The sequence below is a fragment of the Sminthopsis crassicaudata genome, chromosome 4, assembly GCF_048593235.1.
Source record: "Sminthopsis crassicaudata isolate SCR6 chromosome 4, ASM4859323v1, whole genome shotgun sequence".
Classification (NCBI taxonomy): Eukaryota; Metazoa; Chordata; class Mammalia; order Dasyuromorphia; family Dasyuridae; genus Sminthopsis; species Sminthopsis crassicaudata.
The window spans coordinates 318363287-318382757 of record NC_133620.1 but is presented as its reverse complement, the minus strand read 5'-3'; the positions used below and the strand labels follow the sequence as shown (position 1 = coordinate 318382757).

Here is a 19471-nt window from a genome sequence, read left to right as displayed (position 1 = left end):
CTGATGCTCCTGTAGCAGGTACCTTCTGGGGAAACTCTCCTCCCCCACTTTCCACTTTTTTGCATCTTGTTTTCTTCTACTAGATTGTTAAGCCCCTTGAAAGCAAGGACTGTTGGTTTTGTTCTTATTTTTATCACCAGTGCTTAGCACAGTGCCTGGCATATAGTAAATGTTTAGTAAATGTTTACTGAACTGAATTATTGAATACAAATAGTTTAGCACTGAAGTGTTACCAAATGTTTTATTTCTCTAATTTGATCATAAATTTCCAACAAGGCATGTATGAAATCTGCCTTTTTACCCTCTACAGTAGTTTTCTTACTTCACTACATCCTCTCTACCAAAGATGCTGGAGCTTTCTTGCATTTTACTTCTTCTCTCCATTATCCCTTTTACTTCCTAACTTGTACCATGCTCCTCTGCATAATAACATATTGGTTATGGTAAGTAAGGAATTAGGTAAGTTCCCACAAGAAGGAACCCTTTTCTTGGTATCTGTGTATTCTTATTGAGCACATGGTACGTTGTTAAGTGCCTTGAAATGAATTTTGAATTGAAGCTCTTATAGTTTCTATGAGATTTTTTAGTCAAACATTTATGTCCAGATACTCTAGAGAGTTGTGGTGCAAGGAGTGCATTCTATTGGCAGACCTTTGCCAAAAAATGTATGGAGTTTTTTTCAGGGGGAGGGGGGAGGGAAAGGGAGAGTAGTAGCAGAATAAGTATCTGAAGTTCTGACCCCTTGGACATGGAATCTTCCTGGTCAACTTTTTGAACACTGTCCTGTCTTTCTAAATATCCCACATTTAGCATTTGTGGGAGGCTGTGAAGTGAGTAGAAGGAAAGCAGGCCCTAGAAATACAAAGAAAAACACCACTGAACTGACCCTGAATTTCCATAGGATCAGCTGGAGTGAGCCTAGCAGGAAAACCACTAATACTTGAGGGCAGGAGAATGGGCAGGCTCTGGTGAGTTACCATTCACTGAGTGCCATTCTCCTATCATAGACCCGAATGGAACCATCGCCAAGGCCAGCCACAATGAGTGAGCGGTGAGAGTCACAGGAGAGGCTTGTCACACAGCTGTCTGCACCAGTGGGGATATCCTAAGGCACAAACAGAGAGATCACAATGTAGAGAATCATGAGCATCTGAGTGTAGTCCTCTCATAAGTCCTCTTGTGAGAATGCTGAAGGAGAATTTTGAGCTGATTGATTCTGTAACACTTTCCAAAAATAACCTGAAATTGTATTTATTGATAAAAATCTCTCCCCCTCCTCTTCCCTTATGCGATATTCAAGGATGTTATGTCCATCTACAGAAGTAGTCAGAAAGTCTTGAGGAACCTTGGGGTAGAAGGGAAAAGTAAGAAAACTCTAAGTGTACAGAGGCATTTGTCCCCACAGTATGAATGATAGGTCAATTGTACTTCAGCTTCTACCGGTCTGGAAAGGAAAAGCTATAAACATGCATCTCCCAGGAGGTCACAGAGCTCACAGACACAATTTAATAATGACTGTCTTTCAGGTCCAATTAAACTTTCCAACAACATATTCCTCTCTTTCTAAAAAGAAAGACAAAGCACATTTGGCAGGGAAGAAGCCTTGTTATATCTCTCCTAAAACTTCTAATTAGTTAAGGAAAATCTCCAGGAGGAATTTTCCTTCCTATAAAGCATCACTCCCCTCCTTTCCTGTTGGTCATAAATGCTGCTAGAAGAGCAGGAGTGCTGATAAATACTTTGTAGGAAAGAGGAGAAGACAAAAAAAATGGGTCCCGGGAGAGAAAAGTACTTTCAGGAATATAAAAAGATTTTGCAACTAAGAGAAAAGAAATCCAACATATATAAAAAGCAAGAGATCACTACTTTAACCAGGAGCTCCCCATTATAGAATACTATTTTTTATGCATCAAACCACAAAACAAATCTGTAATTAGCATCTTTATATCTGCATGAAAGAATATACTAGCAGGGGACAGGAAGGGAAAACTCAAATAGATAAAACCATTGATTAGTTAAGAGAAGCTTTTCTGTCTCTCTCGATCTGTTTTTTGCCTTAGCAGAGGCCTTTCAAAGAAAGAAGAAACAGAACCTCTAGGGAAGTCAAGTTCTCTCTTTGGTTGAGTTCTACTTTCTCAGTATAGGAACTGTATTTACTAAGAAAAAAAATCTGTCATGGGGTGGGGGAAGAAGAGACATTTTTCTAACAACTCCCTTCCCCCTCAAAAAACCCACCAATTATAGCTGTGCAGTTCTACTGGCAATGATTTAATAACAAGAGAGAGTGTGAACCAAAAGATGACAAATTTCAAAATAGAAGGCCAAAGGTATTCAAAGGAAGAGAATGCAGAGTGTAAAAATGGTGCTATCAGGGCATTGCCTTGGGTGGTAGTTCTGCATGTTGCAGATCTCCACCAGGTGCACATGTGGCCACCAATGAGAGTACTGCCTGCCACAGAAAGGAAATAATGGTAAGAAAGAAAAATAGTTTTAATTTAACAGCTACAAAAGGAAGAGCAGCTTCTAACAATTGGGAAATAATTAGGCCCTCTTCACACTGCATTAGCTCCCTTCACACCTCCTTTCTATTTTGGTTTTGAGAGCACATGTGATACACCTTTCCCTTTCTGACAATGTCAATTTTTGTCTAATCAAACATCTTAGCTGGGGATTCAAGTTGGTCAAGGATGTAAGTTGAGGGGGGCTGGAAAACAACTATTTTCTCCTAGAAAAAAAATTTCACCCTTAGGAAAATTCTCAACTCATGGAGTTCTGGGGATAAAGAAAATGGAAACCTCTATATCCTAAATCCATGTCAAACACTGTTCTAAGAGCAGCATCTGGCTCCCCTCTCTCTGCTGCTTCTGACCCGACCTGCATTAGCTCTCTTCCCTCCCTTGCTGGCCCTCTGTCAACTTTCCAGGGTGTCTTGAGCAAAACTAATTTACTTCTCTCTCTCTCTTTATTAAAACTGAAAATAAATGTTTTCAGAAGCACACAGTCGAATAATTAATCATTCTAATTTAAAATGTTTTCACCCTACTGATTTCTGATGTTCCCTAATTTATACAGATAAAATAATATTTGGAAATAATTAGGATTAGTATAGGCTTAATTATGCTGGAATGCAGGGTCAAAGTATCATAATTAATGTTCATCCAGGGGTAATTAATTTCTAAAAGCTCTGAAGTCTAGCCTTCATTTGTCCCCAGGAGTGAAGCCTTTTTTCTTGTAGATCTTGCCTCTTCCCCTGAAATAATTTAAGTTTTTACCACAACTCCCTTTTGCTGATGATATATTACTTGGAAGGGTAGAATCTATTTCTCTATAATCACAAATAGAAGAGGGCCCTTAAGAGAAATTTGAAGGTAGAGCTGAACTTTCAGGAAATAAAGAAGAAAATGGAGATGGTAATGGTACACCTCACCTGTGAGGTACATTGGGAAGAAGGCTGGATTTGGAAACAGAGGATCTGAGTTCAAATCCTGATTCTAATACTTACCATTTATATGACCTTAGCAAAGTCCCATCAACTTCTCAGGTCTCACTTTTCCTCAACTATAAAATAGAGAGGATGACCTTGAAAATTCCTTCTATAGGAAGGAATCAAGCAACTGATTATCTAACACACTGCATCTGAAACACTTAGGTGAACAACTGATGTAGTTTCTTTGGCAGCACTAGGTTGAGGAAGAATGCCAAGGTTCTAAAAGAATGGCAAAAAGAGGAGGCTTACATATTTCATGAATCTTCTTGTTTTTGTCTTTTTAAGCAGAGGTTTTTTTTTTTTTTTTTTTTTTTTTTTTTTTTTTTTTTTTTTACCTGTACTTTCATCTCTCTATCTGTGTCCCAGATTCGGATAATCCGTACATCTCCTGAAGTCATGAGGAGGCCAGTCTCTTGCTCCCAGTCTACTACCATACCAGCTCCTAAGTAGAAACAAAAAGTATGTATGTGTTACATGAAGAATTCATTCAGCTTTTATTTGGAGAATCATTGCAAAAGCAAGCCTTGGGAATGCAATTAGGGCATTCAGTCAAACACTTCCAAAAAATTCATCAAACTGCCCAAAATGACATTTATTCTCTGAGCTTAGGATCTAGATTCCAAAGAAGGGCAAGAATAAGATTTTAAGGGATCCTTCTTCAATTTATAAAAAGTAATTTTGAGTCCTGCTTGGACTCCTATAATGCACATATCAAGTCAACAAGTATTTATGAAAAGCTTACAATGTATCAAGCACTGTGCTAAATACTAGAAACTGTTTGGGGGTAAATAGCTTAAAGGAGAAAAAAAAAATGGAAAGACTTTGCCAGACTTTCAGGTTCAAAGATGTCCTAGAAGAAATGAACTAGATTAAGAGACACAGCATTGGATTTGATATATTGATGGAACTGAATTGTCTATCATGGATGCAGAAACTTTCTCCAGTGGATCATGTTTTATTTATTTCTTATCAGCATGTGTGTCAGCATATTTTAAATACATTAAAATTCTTCTTCCATAAGTCCTCCGCTGTGGGCTTATCCCACATTTTGGGACTCTTACTTTTTGATACAATCTGTCCCATAAGTTATCCTTCACTTTGAACTCATGACTGACCTGCTTTCTTTTCTGGTCATACATTTTTTCTTGGATAATAAATTTTATAATGCTTCCCTTCATAGTTCTTTGTGGGTAATATATTGCTGCCTTGTCTCAATCATGTCAGCCTACACAAAATTATACACAAGTTTTTCATTCTCATGGAGCCATGGATTGGCTTGTTTGGGAACTCAAGAAAATATTACTGAACATTCACCAAATGAATTTTGGTGTATGAATGAACATTAAAATATTATATATTTCTTCTGAAGTATCTGTTCTCATAGCCTACTCTCTTTTAGCTCTCCAGGAAACAACAAACTTTGGAATGGAATTTCAACTTTTGTGGATAATCAAATGATAGACCAACAAGGATTAATAAATGTTTATTCTATGTAGGAAACTATACTTAGTACTGGAGACACACACACACACACACACACACACACACACACACACACGTTTATTTTTGAGGTGGTCTGTGCCCTCAAGGAGCTTATAGGGAAATACAATATGATTAAAGAAGTAAATGTAACCAATTTGCTTGGAGGATAAAGCATGAGAAGGAGTAATGTGAAATCAGCTTGAAAGGTTGATGGCTGTCAAGCTCACTTTCAGTGGCATTTAAAGAACTTTAAATGCTACAACTAGGAGACTGTATTTTAACCTAAAGGCCTCTTGAACAAAGTGGTAGCATAGTCAGATCTGGACTTTTGTACTATAATACCACTTTTGCAACTGTGTAGAAGATTGAATGGAGAAGTGAGAGATCAGAAGCAGGGAAACTCTATCAGGAGGCCTTTGCAATCATCTAGGTGGGAAGTAATAAGAACCTAGACTAGAAAGGTTGCAGGATAAGTAGAGAGATGTTAAAGTGATAGAACTGACAAGGTGGAACAACTGAGTAGATATGTCATAGAAACCATTGTCAGCAGTCTTTGAAGTGGTAGAATGTACTGGGATGACATCTCATTTCCTTTTAGGAGGGCCCAAATCATTCTACTGCTTGGTAGATAGTATAATTTGGGGATAACTGGTAAGTGAAATAGTCATACTTCTGTAATCCTCCATACTAAATAATACCTCCATACTAAATACCTTTAAATTAGTCCCAAAGGACATTCATTTAAGGATATACTGCCTTTTAAGACTACCAAGACTTGTCTAATACATAACTATCTCCATACAAACTTCATTTAATAGGCTTGTTTACACTACCAAAGAATTTTACGAGAAGGTGCTTAAATGGTATACTTTGAAGGCAAAATCAATTAATAATTATCTTTTACGTCTGATGTTGGGAGGCAGACTGACCTCATATTTGATGCTCTACTGGATAGATTTCTACTCACAAGTTCCTTCATGCATAAAAGTAATTCTTGGCCCAAGAAATTGGAGATACAAAGCATGACTGGTTGGGAGATTCTAATACCTTGGAAGAAGAATGTATACTTTTTGTTTTTGTTTTCCATATCCAATACATTGTTGTCTGTCCTTATAGAGCTGAGATGGAGAACATAAAATCTTCTAAGTACTTCCAGAATGAGATACTAACTGCTAGACAGGGAGATTTGTGAAGAACAACTTCCTTATTCTCCACTTTGGGTACAAAAAGAGATGACCTTCCTAGGCTACAATAGAGCCTGAGGAAATTATCTTGGGGAACAATAAATGAATTAAGCCTTTTTCTGATGCTGATAACATGAATGGGGAAAAAATAGGACTTAGTTAATAAAAGCGGGTGAGGAAAAGGGGAGAATATCCATGATATGAGTATTGTGCAAATGGGGAAAGGTAAAGGTAAAGGATGGTCAGAATTAATTGTTATCTAACAGGCAATCCCAGAGAATGAAGCACATAAAAACTGTTGGATATTCTGTTAATTAGAATACTGTTTTCTTTTTCTTATTTTTAAAGACTGGGTCTCCCTATCTTTGCCCAAGGTAGATGTACAGGGGGTACTCACTTTTGGATAGCACATTTGAATTGATCCATTTCTGATGTGGGTGGATTCATTTTTCTTTAAGTGATTTGGTGGTCCTCTGCTCCCAGAGGGGAAGGTAAGGTAGTAAGTACTTAAATGACCAACTACCGTGTGTCATGAACTGTGCTAAATGCTTTACAGATATTGTCTCATTCATACCTAATACTCCTTGGAGGTAGGTATTGTTTTTATCCCTACTTTATAGTTCAACTCATCAAAGCAAACAGAAGTCAAGTGACTTGCCTAAGATCACGTAGCTGATACATATCTGAGGTTGGATTTCAACTCAGATCTTCTGACTCCAGGCCCAGCATTCTAGCTATCTCTATTAATGTTCAATTTAGTGTAGACATCTGATTGAGTTAGTCCACTGCAACTCACTGCATCATCAACCTATCCTTCCCTGGAAGCAAGGATTGCAATGTACTACCATTTCCTGGCAGGAGATGGAGTTTTCATTCATCAAACACTTATAGAGTACTTACTATGAACAAGGCAGTGATGTGGCAGACAAAAAACCATTGCAATCTGGGACAGCATTAATAGAAGCATAGTATTAACACCAAAGTAAGTACTAGTCCCAATCTCCAGCTATTCAACAATGGAACAGTCTGCCCAAGAATTAGAGTAGTTGTCTGAGGACAGATGACTTGGACCAGTCAGGGATATGAGGAAAAGAAACACAGGGGTGGGGAGGGGTAATTTTGGACTAGATGACCTCTATCATTGCTTTTACCAATTAAAATCCTATAATTTTAACTCATGTATTTCTTTATTATTAAAGCTTTTTATTTTTGAAACATATACATGGATAATTTTAACATTGACCCTTCCATATTTTCCCTTCCTTCCCTCCACCCTCTCCCCTAGATGGCAAGAAATCCAAAATATGTTAAACATGTTAAAATATATGTTAAATCCAATATATGTATACAATTATCTTGCTGCACAAGAAAAATATATCAAAAAAGGAAAAAAAATGAGAAAGAAAACAAAATATAAGCAAACAACAACAAAAAGAGTGAAAGTGCACTCCACATGATCCACTCTCAGTTTCCACAGTCCTCTCTCTGGGTGTAGATAGCTCTCTTTATCACAAGACCATTGGAATTGGCCTCATCTCATTGTTGACAAGAGCCACATCCATCAGAATTGATCATCATATAATTTTGCTGTTGCCATGTACAACGATCTCCTGGTTCTGCTCATTTCACTAAGCATCAGTTCATGTAAGTCTCTCCAGACCTCTCTAAAATCATCCTGCTGATTGTTTCTTATAGAACAATAATATTCCATAACATTCATATAACTTATTCAGCCACTTTCCAACTGATGGGCATCCATTCTAACTCACATATTTTCACCAAGCTTTTGTTGTGAGTGAATTCTTGGGTATAAGTGCAAATAGAATTTGGTTACAGAAAAGCAGAACTACTTGAACTTATGAAAACTTTAACTAGTATTTCCTAAACCCCTTTGTAAAAACCTGGTTCCTACTAAGGTACAAATTCAATGTCTGCTTCTTGCCAGGTTCTTAAGTAATTAATGTTTTATTGGTTTTTGAATAGAATTAAAGAAATCCAAGTAATCAAGAAGTACAACTAAAAGTATCAAGACTATACTTTGGATAATCCACAGACATCAAAGAAACATATATTCACATGAAAAAGTAGTAAACTGTTAACTATAAAGTTTGGACTACAAGATGAGAGGACAGGAATACTAACTGGACCATGCAACTCCTTTCTTTTTTAAAATCCAGAACCCATAAAGCCTATACAGGCATTAAAAGCTAAAACAATACTTATACACAATTAGTAGAAATATAGATCAATAGGACTTAGGTAGCATTTCGGACAACTGAGATTTCTTCATACTCCTGAATGGAAAACAATCCCTAAACACTTAAGGGTTCTTCCTAGTGGGTATCCTGTATCAGCAACACCTTTTTTTTATTTTATTTTTTTTCTTAAGGCCAGGAATGCTTTTTACCCCATCTCTGCCCATTGAAATCCTTCAAGATTCAATTCAAATTCTACTTCTCATTCCTAAATTTTCCAAGCCAGAATTCTTACATCTCTCAAACAATTCTAGCACTTTTAATTTCATCTTATGCCCTCTGTATTGTGTTCATGTCTTATTTATCCCATTAGATAGTAAATTCCTTGGGAACAGAGACTGTCTTTTATTTATTTTTTGGATTTGTTGGCTATTGAAGAAGAGTAGGACTATTATAACCTTCCCTGTAGATGCTATGCTGCATCAGCTTTTTGGAGTAGCCAAGTCATGACTCTTATTGAGCTGGAAGACAAATAAGATTGCTAAATGTGTTTTTTTCCCCCCATTATTAATTGCTAAATTATATGGGATTTTACATTTATTTGTATTACATTTCATCTTGTTAAATCATCATTGCAGCCTTAAAGTTGTTTTGTTTTGTTTTTTGATCCTGAATCTTTTACCATTTTAACTTTGCATCATCTTTAGATTTACCAAGCATGTCACCAATATTTTCATCCAATCTTCATTGGATGAAAACATATTGAATAAAGTATCTGAGGATAGAACCTTAAGGCACACCTCTTAATTCACCTATATCTGGATAGACTTGCATGAACTGATGCTGAGTGAGGTGAGCAGGACCAGGAGATCATTATATATTACTATATGATGATCAATTCTGATGGACGTGGCCCTCTTCAACAATGAGATAAACCAAATCAGTTCCAATAGAGCAGTAATGAACTGAACCAGCTATACCCAGCAAAAGAACTCTGGGAGATGACTATGAACCATTATATCGAATTCCCAATCCCTCTAATTTTGTCTGCGTACATTTTTGATTTCCTTCACAGGCTAATTGTACACTATTTCAAAGTCCTGTGGAGATGGTCAAATGATGAAGCAGCATGTATGGATATACCAGGAATTGTAGTAAAAACCCTCCACACAGGGAGCCCAGGCCAGAGGGCCATCTTCTCACTGGAAGCAGCAGTGGGATTCAGCAGCTCCCTGGGTGTCTGAGCAGCCTTTTAAGGATTTCACTGCTCACCTCCAGGTATGAGGAAGGAGCTCAGAAAAGTTGCCCTAAAAGTTGTCTGGTTATCTAAACCTGGTTGGATTACATGGCAGGTGGGGACCATGTCCATACAGTTATTTTGTTGTACAAAAAGAGTCCGACTAGATACTACTACTAGGTCCATACCCCAACAAGATCATAGAAAGGGGAAAGGATCCATATGTACAATATTCTTTACAGCAACTCTTTTTATTTATTTATTTATTTTTTTAAGTGATGAATTGTAGACTATGAGGGGTATTCATCAATTGGGGAGTGGCTAAACAAATTGTGTCATAACAAATAATGAAAGTGTCAGTTTTGATGAAACCTGGGAAGACTTGTATAAATTGATATAGCCTGAAATGAGAGGAATCAAGAGAACAATTTATAAAACATCGCCACTATTGTAAAAACAAAAATCTTTGAAAGACAATATGCTAAGCCCCTAAAGTAAAAGATTACAAGGTTGTATAAAAAGGAGTGAACTCATCCAGCTTGGAAATGGAGCAGATGGGACTGGGCCCTTAAATGGGTGCTGTACTGTTAAGATTCTTACAAGGTACTTATGTACTTAGTTCACACCTTTAAAAGAGTTTACACATTTACATGCTCCTACACTCCCTCCAGGGAAGAACCCTGGTGGTTTGAGACCCAATGAAATCTGACAAATAGATGTGACCCACTATAAATCTTTTGGTCGTCTGTCTTTCATACACATTGTGGTAGATACCTTTTCAGGATTCACTTTTGCAATGCCAACAGCAAAAGAGACAGCCCGAGTGGTCATTGAATTCCTTATCCAAGCATTTGCAATTATGGGTGTGCCACAAGAAATAAAAACAGGTAGTGGACCTACATATACTTCTAAAAATTTTGCACACCTTTGTGCACAGTATAAGTTTTACACACCACTGGCATACCTTTTAATCCTCAAGGTCAGGCAATAGTAGAGAGAAGAAACAGAGACATAAAGACACTCCTCCAAAAACAAAAGAAAGGGGGAGCCACAGGTAACCTAAGAGAACTTCTAAATTTAGTTCTCTATACCATTAATTTTAAAATTTTTGACAAAGATGCACTAGCTCTGGCAGACAGGTTTTATAACCCACTGAAAGGGCAGTATCCAGTGCAATCAGCTCCACTATCTTTAGATAATTGCCAGGTGATGTGAATGGAAGGGATCAGATAGGTTAGCTACTTGGGGAGAGGGTTTGCTTTTATTTCTTCAGATGGAGAAGGAATCAGATGGGTGCCAGTTAGTCATATTCTCTTTGTCCATCAGAGAGAGACAGAAAAAGAGAAGATCTAATAAACACTGAAAGAGCATGGCTGATGATAAAGACTGTTGAAGGACTTGAAAACCAGCAGGGATCATTGGATTCATTGAGATGAAAAATTGTTGATGAGACTATTGCAGGACTTCAAAACTTGCAGGAATTATTGGATTCCTGGCACATGAACTAATGGATAATAAATTCCTTTTGTACTATTTCTAGGACTTATGGATATGAATAATTCCTCATGTGATATGTTACTATGTGTTTATGTAATTATGTATAATACCTATACATATAGATGGATTTTATGTATTCCTGTTTCAAGTAAACCCCTTCAGAAACCCGCTAATCTGATTTGATTTCCCATTTCTTTTGATGTTTTCATCTCCCTGAGAAGTCAGGGGGATGTGACCACCTCCTTTTTATGATGTTTTCACTTCTATTTTGAGCAGTCAGGGAAGAAGTGATCACATTCCTTTTGGGGGGTAAGAACCTTGAGAAGTCAGGGAGGTCGTGACCACCCTATGTTCTAAATCAAAAGAAAGGGGGAGATGTTAGGATTCTTACAAGGTACTTATGTACTTAGTTCATATCTTTAAAGGAGTTCAAACCTTTAAAGGACTTTACACCTTTAACTGTACTTCCAATGTGGGTGAATAGGGGGATTCAATTTTCTTTCCACATCTACTTTCCCTTCTGTTTCTATTATCTCTGGACAGTTCTCTTTGATAATTTCCTGTAAAATAGAATCTAGGCTCTTTTTTTGGTCATAGTTTTCTGGAAGTCCAATAATCCGCAGATTATCTCTCCTAGATCTATTTTCCAGGTCTATAGATTTTCCCAGTAAGTATTTGACGTTGTTCTCCAGCTTCTCATTTTTTTTGTTTTGTTTGACTGATTCTTGGTTCTCTGTGAATCATTCATTTCTATTTGTTCCATCCTGACTTTTAAGGAGTTATTTTCTTCTTTCACAGTTTTTAGTTCTTTTTGTAAATGCCCAATTTCGTTTTTAAATGAATTATTTTGCTCTATTGAATTTTTTTCCATTTCCCTAATTTTTTTTTTTTGAGAATTATTTTCTTTTTCCAATTCAAAAATTCTATTTTCTTGAGACTTTTTTATCTTTTCCAATTCAGAAATCCTACTTTCCTGTGTTTTTTTAACCTTTTCTAATTCACTAATTTTGTTTCCCTGCATCTCCTGTGAATTCTTTATTTTTTCCAACTCCAATTTCAGGACGTTGTTATTCTCTATCATAACTTCCCTTTCCTTGCCCCATTTTTCTTCGATCTCCCTCAATTTCTTAAGAGCTTCTTCTAGGAGAGAGTTATGTGATGGGGGGCAGGAATCGTTCCCCTTTAGGTTGTTATCTTCTGAATCTTTGCTGTTAACTTCCTTGGGGTTGGATACCCGCTCTTTCTCTGTATAGAAGGAATCTATAGTTTTTCTAGCTTTTTTGCTCATACTTAAAAAATGTTTTGGGGTCTGTCCCTGGGGTAGGAAATTATTTACTTCTTTACCAGCTTCCTCCCAGACCGGATGGATGCAGCGGCCCCTGCGCCCGCGCTAAGAGAGAGCTCTGGAAGAGAGTTCCCCACCCCCTCCTTGGAAGCGCCTCAGAGGTGATTAGCACTGCTGTGCTTTGAGGGCGTAGAATAGTGAAGACAGCAAGAAGCTCAGCCTATGTGTCCGGGTGGGGAGTGGATGTCTGCAGCAGGTGACGTGAGAAGCCCCTGCGCTCAAACTGGAAGTGTCTGCCAGAAACCGCGGTCCCTAGTTCAAAGGTTCCGCTTCTCTGGGACTTCCTGGAGCTGAGTTCCACTCCCTCCAGCTAAGCCAGGCCGTGTGTGTTGCCTTGGGCCATATCCACCCACTTGTCAGTCTCTCAACTATTCTCAGGAGGTAGCTGAGGCCACACCCCCTGGTGCCGAGTCTGCCGAGTCACCCCCAGGGTGGGTGGGGGGGGGAAATCTAATCTGAGTTTTAAAATATTTTGGCTTTCTCTTCTGAACTGCTAAATAATTAGCAGAGAAGAGCTAACAGCCTGTGCCAGATTCCTTTACCTCAGTGGCTTCTCTGATCCCAGAGCCCCTCCCAGCGCAATGGGCGCAGTGTGCCCCTACCCCACCGTCTGTGTTGGTCTTTCTTATTCCTCCCCTGAGAACTGACCTTTCCTGTTGAAACTCCAGATTCTCTTCAGCTGGTAAGTCGTGCTTCCAGTCCTTGTGGTATCTATCAGTCCTGAGCTAATTTTGAGACTTAATTTATCTAATTGGTTGTGAGGGAGTGAGGACGTTCACTGAGTAGTGTGTTTCTTCTCCGCCATCTTGGCTCCGCCCCCGGGGGATTCAATTTTCAAAAATAATGAATAAAAAAGCAGTCTTCTTGACTCTTAATGTCAGGAATTTTTCTCTCCATGGAAAGATCTACTCTGATCTCACCTATTATTCCATGATATGCTTTATTTCTCTTTCTGGTGCTATAGTGGAATGAGAATTGGCATTGGAATCTGACGCCTTGGGTTTGAATTCTACCACTGAAGCTCAGAGTCTGTGGAACCTTGGACAAGTCATCACTTGACTTTCCTAGACCTCAGTTACCTTCACCTGTAAAATGATGAGGTTGGGTGGGGTAGCTTACGACGTCCTTTCCAGTTCTATAACTTCCTATGATCTTTTTTCACTTTCTCCACTGATACAAAATACTAGAAATGGGGAGATCAACTAATTTAACTGCCTAATTTAGAGGGATAAGGAAACTTTTTCCTAGAAGAATATCTATCAGATACTTTCATGAACTTTTCCTCTCCTGGCTCTCCCCATGTTTGAAGCAAACTCTTTTTCTCATTCATTTTAATCTTCACTAGAGCTTCCTAGTAATTCTTGAAAACTTTCTTAGTAGAAGTGGCAACATCAACAAATCAAGTTTCTAGAGGAAGAACATTGTAAAAAACAAATAAAAGTGCTCAGAAATGTACTACTATGGTTTACTTGAAAATCTTATACTTTATCTTTCTATTGCTCCAATTTATACTGAGAACTCCTAAAACCAGGAATATGTGTTCTTTCTTTCTTACAGACCCTGGTGTATAAACAGTTGTCAGTCAATCAATAATTGTCAAGATAATAGAAGAGAAGCTGTGTAAAGGGAAAATAAAGTATTAGGTTCAATAGGCACTTCATTCCTAAGCCTCGAGATTTTTATTACCCAACAAGAGTAAGTAAGAGGAGGAAAAAAAGAAGCCTTGGCTAGCTGGAAAGCCTAGGGTATACTTAGAACTATCTCCTTGTCAATCTAATGAATCTGTCTTAAAGCATACAAAAGACCTATTTTCAAAATCTTGACCTTAATTCAAGTAGAGAAAAAAAATGTATTCAAAATATTCAACATCTCTATTTCCACAAATTAAACAAAATGGCAGACTTTAAGGGAAAAAAGTATGGCATAGAGAAAGGCATCTACAAAAAATAAACAGAAGGAAAATTCAGAAATGTTCAGATGTGTCATTACAACATACACAAAAGGCTTGAGATTTTATTTTAGATTGTAATCTAAGTTACATGCCCAAAGTTCTCAGTCTACATGACTAAACTCCATTCTCTCTTTCATTTATGTACACATTTAGATTGATAGGCACATGGGTATATGGACATAAAATGATATCTAATAGGATCTACTTGGAAAAATGGCTTCATGATTCTTAGATACAAGAGTAAGCACACTTTGATAATGCATATCAAGAAAAATCAAGTGTTAAATTATTCCTGCCACATATAAAATAGAAAACAAGGAGTTTAGCAAATTCACTTATATTTTGTTGGGAATATTGAAGCAGTCATGTTGACTGAGTGTTAAACTGGCTTGGAATCCTTACTAAAGTCTCCTTTCTGAACACCAGTGATGGCAAGGCTCACAAGCCTAATCTATTGTTTCATTCTGGAGCAGGAAATACTGGACTTCACAGCTTAGCTGAAGTTTATATATCTTTATCTTGTGAGTCAAACTGATTGTTATTTTAGATTTCCTGGCACCTTAAAGTCTTCTGCAGAACAGGAAGTAAGCGTACTGACAGTGGTGTTGATGATAAATGCCCCCAAAGTGTTTATATTTGTCAACTTGTTTACCGCCCATGTGACAAGATAACTCTGGCAGGCCTGAGATGGATATTATCATTACATCACTGATTAAGTTAGGTGGATAAAGCTCTGTGTGGCAGTTTGAAAGCCCTCAGTTTTCTAGTTAGATTCCTCTACTTGAGGGCAATGATTTTCTTTAGTCTGATATGATGTAATCATCACAAAAATCATGTATTTCTCTGCTGGAGGGAAAAAGGAGGACACACTTTCTAACTAGGGTTACTGCTACCAAGGGAAGAGCCACAGGGCACATATCCTCTTCCTGGCTTATGGGGAGGGGCATAAACACTGAACAACCATGAAATCATGGGTAAGGAAAGACTGCAGCCCTGGAGGGAACTCAAGCCATGATTAAGAACAAGCCCACAATATTTTGTAATCCCTAGGCTTGGCCATTATAAGTGTGGTCTTCTGAATTCCCAATGTGGTGGGGGATGACAGAATAATGCAGAGTCTTTTATCTTGTGGGTCAGGGAATCCTAACCACCTTTCTGTTATCCAACTTAGGTATATACTTTGCCAATAACACAAATAATACCTATTAATTTCTGAACTACTGGTGCCCAAAAGAAAAATAAAGAAAATTTTAAAGAGGCTATATGAATACAAACAGGGCAGATTCACTAGTTATACTTAGTTATTTAGACCACTTCTGAAATATTATAACTAGCCAGTGTGGTGGACAGAGCATTGGACTGAGTTCAAAATCTATTCCTGACATTTAGTAGCTGTGTGATCATCAAAAAGTTACTTAACCTCTTTGAGGCTCAAGTTAGTACCTAACTTCAGAGTTGTAGAGATCAAATTAAATAATGTTTATACTTTGCAAACTTCTGAGTAATATATGTCAGTTTTTATTTCTATTATTAATAGTGGAAGCCTTTACAAGTGACACTGAAAAACTAGAGTTTTCAGAGAAAGTTGACTAGTATAGCAAAGGGTCAGGAAAACATCAGATGAAGAACAACAAATTCAAAACAAAAGTCAAAGCATCAAAGTGTTTTCCTCATAATAATCCTTTCTTCTGCCCATGACGACACTTCTAATTGGGAATCACATCAGTTTAGGTCTACAATGTTTGCCATCTACTGTGCCATGGAAAAAACCAGTTATGTGAATATAAAGGGGAACCTTACTATTTGGATTGTCGAAAGTTTCCAGAAACATAGCTGAATCTCAAAAGAGCAAATTTAGAGAGTATGAAATAAACTAGGTCACTGAATTCTCTGTGTAGTTCCACAAGGGAGAATGAGTATCAACAGAGAAAAGTTATAAAGAGGCCTGTGTTTGGGTCAATAAATAAAAAGAAGAATGAAAGCTGTCCAACAAGGGAACTGGCTGCCTGGTGAGATAGTAAGAGCCCAACTTCCAAAAGTGTTCCCTCAAAGGCCAAATGAATATTTATCAGAAATGTTGGAGAGCTGAGAGGTTATATTAGATGATTTTTAAGTTTCCTTCCAATTTTAAAATCCTATAGTTATGATTAAGTTAAAAAAACTCAATGATTCCTAAAGTTATTTACTTACCTAGAAGGTCTTTTTTGATATCATTATAAATATATTTTTAATACTTTACAGATTTAAATATTCACAAGTCAGACATAGAGGCAAAGGGGAGTCAAGTTATAGCTAATATTTCATACAATAATACCTTTCATCAAGGTTTATAAAAGAAAAGCTACTATGAAGTCTGCTCATCTAGGCAAAGACTGTTATGGGAAATTTCTCCAATCAAGAATAGCATAATTTCAGAATGAAAATTATAAATGTCATTCCTCTCAGTAGTGGAGGAAACCAACTGGGGAATGCCCAAATAAATCATGGCATATGAATGTAGTAGCATGTTGTTGCCCTATAAAAAGTGATGACATGGACAGATTAAAAAAAACCGAGGAAGATTTGTATGAACTGATGTAGACTGAGGTGATATGGACAAGAATAATAGTGTTATTCCTTCCTACTTCTCCCCAAAAGAAAGTATGAGTGAAACCTTTAAAATTACTCAGGTGTTGCAGAGTGAAGGGAATAGAACCAAGAGAATACTTTTTTCTCTAACAGCAACACTGCAAAAAGTGAACTATTTTCAAAGACTTAAGAACTCTGATCAACATAAGGACCAATCATGATCCTAGAGGGATGATGATGAAGAATGCTTTCTACCTCTTGACAGAGAAGTGAAGTTCTAAATATGCAGAATGAGACATACATTTTTGGATATGGGCAATGTGAACATTTGTTTTATATTTTGTTCAAGACTCTTTCCCAGCCTCTTTCCTTCTCAGCCATGGCCATGTACCAAAAAATACTTTGCATTTGTTAAAAGAGTTTTTTGTTTTTAAAGCTGGAGTGGGGTGGGGAGAAAAAAAAATAAATGCCCTGTTAGATGGGAAAAAAAAATCAATTTAAATAAATAAATGTGAAAATATAGACAAAAGAGGAAACACAATAAAGGCAAAATATTAAAAACTAATATATTAAACTTAACATGTTCTATATAAAATCAAGCAAGAGGGGAAAATCCAATTTCTTACATAAAATTAAGACTATAATTTGTGAATCACATGGAGCTTATTCTGTAGAATTCTCTAAGAAAACTTCCCCCAGGAAATGAGACTATTTCCTATATCAGATTTAAATGAATACCTACTACCAAAATTCACTCCCATTTTCAAAAAATGTGCATGTGCATGCATTCTTGTATGTGTGCACACACACATTCATACACCATAACAAAAAAACAAACAAACAAACAAAAAACAACAGCTCAATTATAACCAACAAACAAATACATACTTAATTTTTGACATTCTGAGTTCTATTCTGATGACTTCAGGATATTATTAGCTGGTACTTATGGAATAGAAAGAAAATTCAACCTAGAGCTAAATAAACAAATTGTTATTCATCTCAACTAAGCCTTTCTTTCCCTGACTCCCCTCCCCTTATAATGAACACTGCAGTATAACACAGGTTTAATTACTGAAATGCTGTAGATTAAGAGATTAATTGACTTGTCAGGAATATATGCAAGGAAATTGAGAGTGAGTAAATGGAAGACTAATAATGAGTATGATTTTATTAAAATACAGTTCTGCAAAGAAAATGATGTTGTTCAAGAATTCTTACTATTCCATTTCCAAAAAGAGTTAAATGTCACTATTTCTTTTTCCTTAAGTAAATTATTGTTGACCAGAGTGGGAAAAACTGGGTTTCATTCCTTTGCTTTATCTTTTTTTCTCCTCAGGGAGGGTGAGGGGGAACCCTCTTTTACCTCCCTCTTAGTCTTTAACTTTAACCCTTCCACTTTAGCAAAGAAGTTCTTTTGCTGTGGGCCCACCTGGAGCAAAAAAAAATGATTTACTGACACAAGCTTGGGGATTCCTGTTTAATTTTTCTTCCTCTTTCATCCAGATTCCTTATGAAATTATGAATTCCATCTTCTAACACGTTATTGATTTGTTTTCAGATGAACTATGCTTATTTTAATAAAAGATTAACTCATATCTGACAGGCAAAACTTCATCCTCTCTTACTTCTGATTAAGATGGCTTTGTGACTGGGTCCAGAGAAACTCAACTTTCTTACACGTATTCTATTAAAAACCTAAGAAAAATGAAACTGAAGAATGATTAAGAAATCTAGGTCTGATGGTACATGCCCATAATACCTGCCACTAGATGGGGGGAAGAATGAGAGTCTGAGGTGGATGAATTACTTAGATTCAGGAATTGATAACAACAATTAACATTTATATAGCACTAACTATGTGCTAGGTATTGTGTTAAGCACTTTAGAAATAATGCAGATTTGGTTGTCCCCACTAAATCTGGCACCAGTTATGGTAAACCTTCAGGAAAGAGGAGCCACCAGGCTGAGGAGAAATGTAAGCTGTACCAGCTTGGAGAAATGCAGAAAATCAAAGCTTCCATCAAGATCTGCACAGAGGTTAGTACACTATATTTTTAGTTTGGGAAAGACAGGGAGACCTTGTCTAAACAAACAAACAAACAAAAACTCTTTAAAAAAAAAAAAAAAAAGGGAAATAATAGTAATTACTTTCCTTCATTCTAGGATTGTACGTAAAAGATAGCTAGCCTGCAGGCAAGAGGACAGGGGTCTTATCAGAAAAGCCAATGTAAACAAGTTAAAGCCCTATAGGTATAGAGAGATAAAGCATTTTTTAAGCACTTAATACAAGCCCATCCTTGGGTTTGGGAAGAAAAAAAGTTAGTACATATATGAAGAGGGAAACTTAAGGAGGCTTAGAAACTTGCAACTACATCACTCTCACCAAAGACACATAGCCAGGAACCACCATTTTTAAGACTAAGATGTTCAGAGGTACTAGTAATCTATCTGATAACATTCTACAGGTCTTTGAATACTATAGTAGTCTGAAACTGTCTGATCCAGGGGACAGCCTGAATCCT

At 37.0% G+C, this 19471-nt stretch overlaps 1 protein-coding gene across 5 annotated transcripts in view; it reads right to left on the bottom strand.

Moving 5' to 3' along the window:
- The window catches only part of RPTOR (regulatory associated protein of MTOR complex 1), a 500255-nt gene that overhangs the window by 12569 nt on the left and 468215 nt on the right, over positions 1–19471 (bottom strand). For all 5 annotated transcript variants that reach the window (XM_074260362.1, XM_074260363.1, XM_074260364.1 and 2 more), the window contains 2 exons: positions 3823–3929; positions 978–1105 (listed from right to left, as the gene is read on the bottom strand). In XM_074260362.1, the coding sequence (XP_074116463.1) occupies positions 978–1105; positions 3823–3929 (235 nt within the window). The remainder of the gene's footprint in view (positions 1–977; positions 1106–3822; positions 3930–19471) is intronic.